Source organism: Vipera berus, assembly GCF_964194415.1.
Source record: "Vipera berus genome assembly, chromosome: 14".
Taxonomy (NCBI): Eukaryota; Metazoa; Chordata; class Lepidosauria; order Squamata; family Viperidae; genus Vipera; species Vipera berus.
The window spans coordinates 1,292,999-1,305,050 of NC_138217.1; the positions used below are offsets into that span (position 1 = coordinate 1,292,999).

A 12,052-nucleotide genomic window follows, 5' to 3' on the forward strand; every position below is an offset into this window, starting at 1 on the left:
CCGCGGAGCCACGCACGGGCACGGCCCGGGAACAGTCGCGGCGGGGCCGGAGGCAGCGGCGGTGCCACGATCCTCGCCCCGACCGCTGCCGCCGCTCGGGAACTGGCGGGGCGGCGGGCCGCTGCTTGCGCCCGTCCGAAATGGTGAGCCGCCGGGCGGGCGTCGTCGGGAAGGGAGGGGCTGCGCGGCCGCTCCCGACAAGGAAGGCGGGCCTCGGGGGTCAGGCGGGGTCGGCGTTGAAGGGCCAGAAGGCCGATCTGCCGCCGCCGCCGCGCTGACTTCCTTCCTGGGCGGCTCCGCTTTGAATTCCCACCGGGAGGAGAGGCGGGCGGCGGCGGCGCTCCCGGGCGCGCTCTGTGGAGGCTTCCCGGTGCCAGGGGATGCTGGCGCAGCCGCCGAGCCCGACTCGGGCATCCCGAGTCGCCCGCCGTGGAGCGGGCCTGCCTTGCCTTTTTCACGTGCAAGCCGGATTTCAATGCGCGGAGGTAGACCGGCCCGCGAGACCGAGGAGCCCGGGTGTCGGGGGAGGCCTGCTGGGGGACGGGGAAGGTTCCCCATGACCGAGGCCTTTCAATTATTGGAGCCTCAGGCGTGCAGCCTCCAGTCGGGTGAATAGTCTCTGGGGGCCCCTTGGAACAGCCAGCAGGTATCCTGGCCCTTAAGAGACCCTCAAAGGCAACCGCGGCCCTTCAAAAGCATCCCAGTCCTGACCTTTTAAGGACTCGAAGGGCCTCCTCTGGATCCTTAGCCGCCCATGCCCACCTCCAGAGGCAGGTCCTTCCGTTATTTCCCCTGAATTAGGTAAAAGAAGACATGACCCTGGTTTTGCCTCAGTACTGTTAGCAGCTTAACCAACATCTGCGGATGTCTCTCTTGCCTGTTTCTTCCACAACTGACCACAGTTAGCCAGGAGCCAAATAATCATAAAAGTTCTCTCTCTTTATCTCTTTAAGCTTGAATAGCTGAGTTCAAACCAGAAGTGTAGATTTCTGCAAGCACACATGCCTTGTGCTGGGTAAAGTGATTAGCGGTGAGCAAGTTTTCTCTGATGGCCTTCTCAGCCGTGGCTGGAGACTAGACGGGGAAGTCGGCATATCCAAGAGGCAAAGTCGAAGGGGGAAGAACTGTCCAGTTTGTGACTTGTCTCCTCCTCTTGCTTTCTGCACAGGGAATTTGGCGCATCCCCGTGGATGAAATTGACCGTCCCGGTAGCTTCGCCTCTCACATGAACCGCTCCATCGTCCTGCTGCTGAACGTGCTGTCCCAACTCAGAGATTACCCCACCTTGCTGAAAATCTCCTCTATGCTGCAGAGGACCCCTGAGCAGGGAAAGTGAGTGCCGGAGGCTTCGCTTCCCTGTTCCCTCCATGAGGGGAGGGTGGAACTTCCCAGGCTTTGCTGATGGGGGAGGGGGAGGTTTCTCCTCCCTGTGCAAATGGCCTCCCCAGTCCTAGAGCTACCCCCACGATAAGGGAAGGAGGCCCTCCTTGATAGCACTCACAAAACCAAAGATGGCTTTCCTTGTGTCACCAGTGCCTTCCTGAGCTGGGCGTTGAGCTTCAGGGCTGGGAACCCCAAAGAAGAAGAAACCTGGGGATCAGAGCTTAGCACCCCCAAAGGCTTCTGTGCTTCATCCCAGTTATCTTGTTTCTGCCTCTGATTAAGGAGTTGCTCATTGACGCTACTGGGGCTTTTTCAAGTTGTCAAAAGAATTTTGAATACACGACACTGGTTTAACTGAAGCTTTTTGGAGGGAAAAGGGGGCAATTGGATCAAGCAGAAGAGAGTGTTTGCAGCCTTTGCAAGTTGACAGCATAAAGATTTTTTTTTATTTTGATGGAAATGGAGCCCTGTTAAGGGATCATGTCCTGTAGTGAGGGCAAAGTTTCATCATAAAATTCTGACGGGCAAGGCCAGCTCCAGAAAGAGGAACACGAACGATCCTCCTTTGGTCCTCCTGTTGTTGGGATGAAAAGAGGACAGAAATTGTTCCTTCAAGGCTTTTAGACTTCCAGGCTCTGTTGCCACTTGGAGTTGTGTGGTTTTAACTTCAGCCAGGCAACTCCATAAGTGGGTCTGTGGCTAAGGATACAATGTCTCGCTGGATATAAAATTTATGGAATGTTTTACTACACCCACGGCTGAGCCTGAGTAGCCACTGCCCTGTAAGATGGGCCTGGGAGAACACGATGGTGCAGCATGGTGTGTGGCGGATGGCTTGGATCCCCTTAAAATGATGGGCAGTTTCTGCCTCTAACCTGTACGGCTCTTCCTTTCCTGACTACAGGAAATACTTGAGGGATGCGGATCGCCAGGTTCTTGCCCAGCGCGCCTTTGTTCTCACCGTGATGGTGCTAGAGGACACGTTGCATGAGCTCACCGAGGTAAGTCTTCCCACACTGCCCACAATGCAGACTCTCATGGAAATTCAGCCAGCTAACTCTGTTTGCCTTGAAGGTCTCTGAAGATCAAAGTGGACAGTGCAGTGACATTTTGGAGACAAGAATGACTACTGATGTCTTTCGCAAGGCAAGTGCAGAGGAGGGCCAAGAACACCTGCCCCCAAAGACAGCCTTGTCCAAAGAGGAGGGAACATCTTACGGCATTGAAGATGTGGCCCGAGAAGAGGGCCAGGACCAGCTTCTCACTGCCATGGAACCAGCCAAGGGCAAGCCGGAGAAAGAAATGAAAGGAGTGTCTCCATCAGGCACGGCCGAGCCCATGGAGTGTGGCCACTTTGCTGCTGAGCCTGAAAAAATGGAGGCCTCTTCTCTTTATCCTGAGCTGGCCCAAGCACCCTCTGGCAAGGTCTGCAAGGACAAGGTTCCCGAGAGCCGAACCACGGCAGAGCTATCCCTGGAGGATTTGAGCATCAGCTCAAAGCACCAGCAGCTGGAGGCAGGGAAGGCCCAGGGCCCGGCCTGCCCCCCAGAAGAGACCAGCCAGAAGCCCAACCGGAAGAGGAAGCTGGCCGGGGACACAGAGTCGGGGAAGACCCTTCTTCTGGACGCCTACCGCGTGTGGCAGCAAGGGCAGAAGGTCATGACCTACGACCTAGGCAAAATTGAGAAGATCATGTCTGAGACCTACATGCTCATTAAGCAAGTGAGTAGAGGGCTCGTGAGGTGCTGACTGGCGGCGGCCCCCACAGCTGGGCTCGTTTCCCTCTTGGCATCCGGGGATGGGTGAGGAAAGGGAGGCTGAAAACGACAGCAGCAGATTCTTATTAATTTCGCCTCAGGGTGATTCACAAAAGGATACATTTTAAAAATAAATGACCCAAATCGGCCTTAAATAAAACAAGCAAGCACTTCCCCAACTAAAACAAAAAGTCATTATGAAAAGGAAGCACCATAGCCAGCCATGAGAAGGATCGTCCCCGAGGCAAGCCCAGTTTGTCTCTCAAGAGAACACACACACACCACCCCCGGTAACCAGCCAAGCCCCTCTTGGGAGAGACCTGTTCTGGGGGGGATCTTGAGTGGGACCTTCCCAGACAGGAAGTGTCTTCTGACTGCTTTTCTGCCCGCAGGTTGATGAAGCGGCAGCTCTGGAGCAGGCCGTCAAATTTTGCCAAGTGCACATTGGTGCTTCTGCCCAAAAACAGGTAAGTCCTCGGCTGGTTTCCTCAGCCAGCGTGAGAGCTGCTGTGTGGCTGCTGCCGGGAAGGAGGGGAGAGCCATGCCTGGTCCTGCCAGCCCCTGGAGTGGCCCCGCCGGGCTTCAGTTCGGCCCTTCCCTTTCCTCTGCGCCAGAGTCGGCTTGCTCTGCTGTGATGCGCCTTTTCCCCTTGGATAGAGCCCTGAGTGCTCTCTGAGGGAGTCCAGCAAGAGGTGCAGAGCATCCAGTCTACCAATAGCTCCGTGCACTGAGCTGCTGCTTGTTTGCATGGTCCATGACTACGTTATCTGTGTTCAGGGTGTTTTGGTGGAGAACAAAGCAGGTTTGTTGGACTGCCTGCCTGCCTGCCTGCCTGCCTCTGCTTCAGTCTGGGGGTCAGAAATGGAGAGATTCAGGTTGGGTCTCCTCCTTGGGCTCAGCCTACCATGTTACATTTGTATCTGGCACATTTTCCTGTCCTTTATTTCTTTACGTGTGTTTCCTATTTCTTAAGCACCCTCAGAGAGCTGGCGTGGGGCCAGCAGCTCTGAGCAAGGGTGGGAAGTCTCTTGGCTACACTCCGTGGAAGGTGGCCCGTTGAGACTGATTCCGTGGGTCAGGATGCCTCGGTCTGACATGTCCCCTCCCAAGAAAAAGCTTCTCTCTTCTTTTGCTGTTGCATTTCTTTCTGGAGGAATTTCAGTTCATATCTTCTAAAATACATCATTTAGGAAAAGGCAAGTTCTGTGCCTGGATTCTGGAAGCTGCTTTAGCCTGACGCACAGAGGCCTTTAGGGTCAAGGGTGCAGCTGGGGGGGGAGTTAATTAAATGCACTCAGGAGAATTTGCCAGTGGGGTGGAGTTGGGCCCTGCGTGCAGTTATGAACCCCCCCCCGACCTGTCACACTGTTTTTCCTTTTTTTTTCTAGTCAGCCGGAGATGCTCCTGCCACCCCAAAGCACCCCAGAGATAGCAGGGACCACTTCTTCGCTGCTGCCCCCAAGTCTCTGACGCCCCCCCTGGGGACTGCTGCAGACGCTGCCTCCTCGGTTGCAGAAGTCCCACCCAGACCGGAGGACCAGCAGAGCAAGCCCAAGGCAGCCTCGCCCTCCTCCTCCTCTTCTTCCTCCTCCTCCTCCTCCTCCTCCTCCTCCTCCTCTTCTGCCACCAGTGGTCTCCTCTTGCCACCACAGGAGCCGGCAGGGGTGGAGAACGTCCAGGACATGCCTCCTACGTCCAGTCTGAGGCCTGGTGAGCTTTTCTCTTGTAAAGACCTGGTTCTCGACTGCTCGGTCTCCTCCTCCTCTGAGAGTCTCTTTCTTCCTGTGGTTGGTGGCAGTTGCTTCCTTTTCAGAATTGGCCTCTTTGAAGTAGACAAAGCATCCCTTTGCACTGGGTACTAAAACCCAGCTAAATTCCAAGCAGAGCAATACATCTATGCAGGAGGAAGGCTTGAGAGCATAAATTGCTCTCCGGGCTTTTTAAAAGCTGGCCTGGAAGGGCTGATGGGCCCCAGGGGTGGAGAGCTTCTCTCCGTGGCAAGTGGGGGTGGAGGGGAGGCATTTCTCTTGCGGATCCTCGGTGGTGAAAGCAGCCTTTAGGCAATATGGTATCAAACCGGCTGAGTCTTTCAAGATAACTGAGAAACTGATTCAGAAATGCATTAGTAGCTGGAAGAGAATGCATCTCTCCCCCTCCCTCCCTCCCCCCCTCTCTCTCTGTCCCTCCCTCTCGTGTGTGTGTGTGTGTGTGTGTGTGTGTGTGTGTGTGTGTGTGTGTGTGTGTATTAGAAATCAGGATTAACAGAGAGTGGTTTAGGGACTGCACAAGCAAAATCCTCTTTTGAAATGCTTGGTCCAAGAAGGAGCAGAAGCACTATGAAATGATGTCTTCTAAACTCACAAAACATATGAAGAACAGCTGCAGGATTTGGGTTTGGCTAGTCTAAAGAAAAAAAGAAATAGGGGAGACATGATAGCAGTGTTCCAGTATTTGAGGGGCTGCCACAGAGAAGAGGGGGGTCACATTATTCTCCAAAGCACCAGAGGGCAGGACAAGAAACAACGGTTGGAAATTGATCAAAGAGAGAAGCAGCCTGGAATTAAGGAGAAACTTCCTGACAGTGAGGATAATTACCCCCAGAAATTGTGGGCGCTCCATCACTAGAGATTTTAAAGAAGAGGCTAGACCAGACATGTCAAACACAAGGCCTGGGGGCCAGATCCGGCCTGCGAAGTGGTTTCATGTGGCCCACGAAGCCATCCTGGAAACTGTGAGGGAACGGCCCCCACTGCCTTGGCCCTGGCCCAGAGACCCTCCTTCTGCCAGAGACCCTCAGATCTGTCCCACTCCTGCCCAAGGCCCCATAGGCACCCTTGATGCGAACGATGTAGAGCTGGCCACGCCCACCCAGTAGGCCACGCCCACCTGGCCCCCTGAGGGCAACTGCAATGCGGATGCGGCCCTCAATGAAATTGTGTTTGACACCCCTGGGCTAGACAGTCACTTTTCTGAGATGGTCTAGGTCTTCCTGCTTGAGCAGTGGGCTGGACTAGAAGACCTCCAGGGTCGCTTCCAGCTCTATTCTATTCTAAATGCCACTCTTGATGTATCATGGCTTAAGAAGTGCAGAAAAGCTGCTTGGAGCATCGTCTGGATCATCGCTCAGCAGGCAGGCATCCATGGTTTCCTTACCATGACCAGGTCTGAAGCCTAATTGAAACGGGTCTCTACAATCGGGATCACCCGGCACCCATATCATGCTCCAGGATGGAAGGGTTCCCATTGGGAATTATTACTGAAATCAAGGAATCTCTGTGCAGTTTCTTCAGCAGCTGCCTCTCCACGGTTTTCCCATTTGGATCGTCTGCATGCTCAGAGTCTTGAGAGCCGAAAGATGCTGAAATAGCCTGAGTCAGAATGACTTTTGGGGGACCTAAGCCATAAAGTATGTAGGATAGAACAGGTGATCCAGGAACAAGACTAAAGAGAGCCCCCCTCCCTCACATACACACACCCTTTGCTCTTGCCCTATCCCAGGACGGACACATACACACACACCCCTTTCAGGTCCAGCCTCTGTTTTCCTGCCTTCTTCCCCCCCCCCCCCCGCATTGAATCCTCTTTGAAAGGAGTGCTGCTTCCGAAGTGCTGGCCCTCCTGTTCCTGCTGTGTTCTGGTGCTTCTGTGGCCTGTTCCCTGCTGCCCAGATGGCTACCAGAGAAGGCCTCCACTCATTCCGAGTCTGGCCTTCCTTGCAATCTCTGAATACCTCACTGGCTGCTCATCCTAAGGTCTCTTTTCTCTTGGAGTCAGCAGACAAAACAGCCCCTCATCCATCTCACAAAGAGTTGCAAGATCCTGGTCTGGATGGGTGTCTCTCTGCTCAAGCAGGGGTCTGGAGTAGAAGACCTCCAAGGTCCCTTCCAGCTCTATCATGTCACTAGTAGGTTGGAGACGGTATTTAGTCCAGTAACGGGTCACAACAGAAAGGGAGCACAGAGAATTTAGTGAAAATTCTGGTTCCTTATCTACTTAAATGCTGCTTGGAATTTGTCCAGTGCCCACCCACACACCTTAACTGTCCACAGCTTGGGAATGATCCATCATGTTGTCCAGTACCAAGATCCGAGAATCATGTGTCATCAACATGTATCATCTGCTGTCTAGGGATTGTATCTTCCTGTCCCGGGTTCATCTTCCTGAGACATATTTTACACCCCCTGAAATGCTGATTGTCTTTGGTTTAATAGCTCCAGAGAAGCACACTAGCCATGTTACAGTAGCTGAACATTGGAGGACTGGGTTGCACTGTGCGTTTGGGAAAGAGATTTCTGGCATCTAGACATGGATCCTCCAGTTTGCAGAGACACATGGACCACACAACCTACGGGAGAAAGACCACGAAAAGTTGTTAATGCAGCAAATAACATGAGACCTTGGATTCTCTCCATCTCTCTAACCATAATGGAGCTCAGCTGACTAGACTCAGTCTGATGTCCTGTGTGCATGAATCTGTCCACTTGGTGTCTTGTTCAAAGCTCCCTGGAGGTGCTTTGAGATCCCTCAGAAATTAGGATGATTTCTTAATAGCAGCCTCTGCAAACGAGACATAAAGGCAGCATTTCAAATAATTTCAGCATGAGAACTGAGCCCAAGTTTCACTCCAAAGCTTGAATCTGAGCTTTCGTGCCTAATTTTAGCTTTATTTGGTGCAGTGAAGTTAGCCACCATTTTGGATATTTCCATCTCAGTTTTTCACAAAAGGCCAGACATTGTTTAGTGCTCTGTAGCTAAAATCCTCAGTCTTCCAATATAGGGGAGACATGATATCAGCGTTCCAGTACTTGAGGTGCTGCCATCAAGAAGAGGGGGGTCACATTATTCTCCAAAGCACCAGAGGGCAGGTCAAGAAACAACGGTTGGAAACTGATCAAAGAGAGAAGCAACCTGGAATTAAGGAAAAACTTCCTGACAGTGAGGACAATTAACCAGTGAAACCGCTTGCCTCCAGAAATTGGGGGCTCTCCATCACTGGAGATTTTAAAGAAGAGGTTAGACAGTCACTTGTCTGAGACGGTATAGGTTCTCCTGCTTAAGCAATGGGTTGGACTAGAAGACCTCCAAGGTCCCTTCTACTCCAAATTGAAAATTAAATAAAAAGGATTGTGTGACCTGGGGCTGAAGGATGAGAAGGTCTTGAACCTGAAGCCAGGAGAGCATAAATGAGCCTTGGTGGAGCAGTGGGCTAATGCCTCCTTAAGTAACACCAGCTGCCTGCCATTAGTGCAGGTTCGAGTCCCACCAGGCTCAAGGTTGACTCAGCCTTCCATCCTTCTGAGGTAGGTAAAATGAGGACCCAGATTGTTGGGGGCAATAAGCTGACTTTGTAATAATGCCGCTTGGGGGGGGCAAAAGCCCTAATAAGCAGGCATATACATAGAATGAAGGCTATTGCTAAGCACATTGATTTGTGCTTAGATTGTAAGCTGCCCTGAGTCTTCGGAGAGGGGCAGGATATAAATGGGAATAATAAGTCTTAAGAGTTTTGGTGCTCATCTGCCAGATTTTTTTTAGGAAGTGTGGGTTGAGGAATTGGAGGGAATAGGCCAGTGTGAGGCACCAGCAGATGAGTACCACCCTCTGCTGTCAGCATCTGCAAACAGGTTGCCCTGGCAACAAGGGAAGAGCAGTCAGCAGTAGGAGCGGGGTGGCAGCCTGATGTTGGCAGCCTGATGTTTCCACAATAAACGGAAAAGTATTGGAGGGCATGATGTCTCTTTTCTGTTGTGCATCTGCGATTCTGTCTCTGAGGTTGATTTCTGGAGTTCTTGTGTAGAGACGTGCTTAGAGCAGGGCCTCGGGTTCCATGGAGATACAGGTTTGCTTGCGAGCAAACTATCTCTTTACTTGGGCCAGGGCTGTATCTTCTGTGGATCCAAGCAAAAAGGGTTTCAGCAGAACTTCTAAGAATGGCTGAGGGACTTCCCTACCCACCCTCTGGCCCCTCATTCTGTTCGACAACCTTTGCTTCATTCAGGTCCTTAACCCTGCCATGTATCTTGACCTCTGGAGCAGCCCCATGGGCATCCCACGTTTCCCAATTCCTCTTGGGATGCTCTACCTGTGGCCCACAAACTCACATCTCCCAAGACAGGGAAAAGTTTACAGCCATTGGGGCATGAAATGCTGAAATCCCCCTATATGTGGTCGCCTGAATATAGCCCCACTTTCCTTGACTTCTCTTTGGTTTGTACTTGGGGGGTTCCCTTGCTTGGCCATAGAAACCAGTTCTCTCCAGTAAACCCCAGTATCCTAACCACTGTGCTAATGGTCAGCAGCTCAACACACACTCTTGATCTGCAGAAAGATCAGCTTAAGGAATGTTCCCCAAGAGCTTCCAACAAGCTTGGAGAAATCTCTTGTAGGGGTTCCCAGGGCTGGGGGAGGCAGTTTACACCTGTAAGAGTAACCCTGCTGGATCTCTCTGCACAGACAAAGAAGAGGAGAGCAGATCGGAGTCACGCCTAGCGGGACCACAGCAGGAATCCCCCCTCTGCCACCAGATGAAAATGGCTGCTGTCATCCCCTCTTCTGGTCTGCCACCCTGGCAAGTGGAGCTGGAGTCAGCAGGACAGACAGTGGATTCAGGTGAGGAAAGCCTCGATCCTCATTTGGTTCCATTTGGGGTGCAGGAAGGATCTCCTGGGTACCCCCATTTTTGCACTCTGCCCTCCAGGCCTCAAAGGAGGCTGAAAGTCCTCCAGAATACGTTGCAGATCCAAAAGGGGCCAGTCACACCAAGGTGCCCCCCGTGCCTTCAAAGATCCTTGGGGCTCACTTCCGTTTCTACTGGGGGGGGGGGCTTAGCATCCAGTTCCAGGACAGAACTCACGGCAGATGCGCATCACCTGGGGAGGCAGGTCAGCAAAGCCAGCAGCAGCCGAGTGAAGTCCCGCACCTTGCCCAGCGTACCAAAGCTCTTCATCCCTTCGTCCGTCTCCAAATTCCCGCCTGAGATCACTGTCACTCCGCCAACACCCACCCTCCTGTCCCCAAAGGGCAGCATCTCGGAAGAGACCAAGCAGAAGCTCAAGGTACGTTACATCGGGGGAGGGGGGGGAGTAATGCGAAGGTCCTCTCCCTCTGAACCATGTGGTAACAGCTGATTCCCCCCCTCCCCATACGGAAGAGCCGCCATGCCTGCTCTGTGCCTAGGGCTAATCCAACCAGGAGGGCTGTGCTTTTCCTCTGCGGGTTGAAGGGCCCATTTCTGATGGGCTTGGACTAGTAACTGACCCCCCCCCTCCATTCCTTCTTCCGGAACAGTCTGCAATACTTTCAGCCCAGTCAGCAGCCAATGTGAAGAAGGAGACCCTCTGCCAGCCTGCCCTGGAGGTGGTGGAGACCTCCAGCCAAGAGTCTTCTCTGGAGAGCGACTCGGAGGAGGAGGAAGAAGAGGGTGAGGAAGAGGAGGAGGAGGAGAACGACTGCATGGACATCTGAAGCATCTGGGCTGCTCCCATGCGGGTGGGGGGGGAGCAGGCCGTGATGGACAGAGAGCCCCCTTTTGCTTGCCTTGCCTCTGTCTCTGCCTTTGCCACTGCTGCTCCCACCCACCCCCAGGCTGGCACTGCCCCCTCACCCTCTCTCCCTCCACTGCGCCAGTAAACTCTGCCCTTGCAGCCCTCAGCATGTTCCTGCTCCTGGCACACCTGCCTGGCTTTGACTGGGTGGGGGGGAAGGAGCCTTTGGCCATAGCAGGGCCAAGAAGCAGCTCTGCCCGTTGTCCTCGCCTGCTTCTTTCGCTGTTGCCTGAAAAGAGCCCCCCCCCCCAGCCAAGGTCTGCTGCTGCCGGCCGCTTGCATGAGGAGGCACCAGTCGGGGCATCACTGACCGAGAAATGGAATGGTTTTCAGTACCATTTTGATAATGTCTGTTTTTTTACAGAATGACGTAAAAGTGTATATGCTTTGTTTTTTTAAGTCACTGTGGGAAGATTGGTCACATTCCTATGGGAGACAATAAAGAAGACCAAGAATTTTTCTACCGAATGTTGTAATTTGTAGCATAATTACTGCAATCCTGCACAGGAACCAGGATGTGTATCACTTATGTGGGGTTCATCAGGCTGGGCTTCAGTCTGTTGGGAGAGCCGTTGTATAAAGGGTGCAATACAGAGCCTTGTATAAATAGGCATTTTTCTAATAAAGTCAAGCATGTCTCCCCTGTGCCTCCCAATTCTTTCTATCCTCAAGTTGAAAAATTGGCATCTCTCTCTCTCTCTCTCTCTCTCTCTCTCTCTCTCTCACACACACACACACACACACACACACACAGCTACAAGCACACATGTTGCTGTAGATCACCTCTGTGTTGTTGGGGGGCCAGGGACTCCTTGGGTTGGCGGTCTGTGATCCCTGTCCAGAGCTGGCTTCTGAGGCAGACTTTCTCTTGTTCCACAATTGTTTTGGGGTCTTTATCTACTCTTTAGGGACGCGGTGGCTCAGTGGGTTAGGACACTGAGCTTGTCAATCAGATGGTGGGCAGTTTGGCCAGCCTAGCAGTTTGAAAGCACGTAAAAAATGCAAGTAGAAAAATAGGGACCACTACAGTGGGAAGGTAACAGCGTTCCGTGCGCCTTTGGCATCTAGTCATGCCGGCCACATGACCACGGAGACGTCCTTGGACAAGCGCTGGCTCTTCGGCTTTGAAACGGAGATGAGCATCGGCCCCTAGAGTCGGAAACGACTAGCACGCATGTGCGGGGGAAGCTTTACCCTTTACCTTTATCTACTCTTTACAGGAGCAAATATAGAAAATCTTGATAGCAGCTCCTTCTTGTGGTCGTGTAGGTATACCTTTTGCATGTAGGTGTACTTTTTAACTTTGAATTGAAACACACAGTTCTTTAATGGGCAGAGTCCACAAATGATTTTATATTAGGAAAAATA

At 52.6% G+C, this 12,052-nt stretch overlaps 1 protein-coding gene across 2 annotated transcripts in view; it reads left to right on the forward strand.

The window, feature by feature from the left end:
* CABIN1 (calcineurin binding protein 1) overlaps nt 1-11,325 on the forward strand; it is an 85,091-nt gene extending 73,766 nt beyond the window's left edge. For both annotated transcript variants that reach the window (XM_081338637.1, XM_081338638.1), the window contains exons 29-36: nt 1,169-1,332; nt 2,288-2,384; nt 2,458-3,105; nt 3,533-3,607; nt 4,529-4,850; nt 9,594-9,749; nt 9,969-10,195; nt 10,428-11,325. In XM_081338637.1, coding sequence (XP_081194763.1) covers nt 1,169-1,332; nt 2,288-2,384; nt 2,458-3,105; nt 3,533-3,607; nt 4,529-4,850; nt 9,594-9,749; nt 9,969-10,195; nt 10,428-10,604 — 1,866 coding nt within the window. In that variant the 3' untranslated portion in view covers nt 10,605-11,325. The remainder of the gene's footprint in view (nt 1-1,168; nt 1,333-2,287; nt 2,385-2,457; nt 3,106-3,532; nt 3,608-4,528; nt 4,851-9,593; nt 9,750-9,968; nt 10,196-10,427) is intronic.
* Nucleotides 11,326-12,052: the final 727 nt, after the last annotated feature.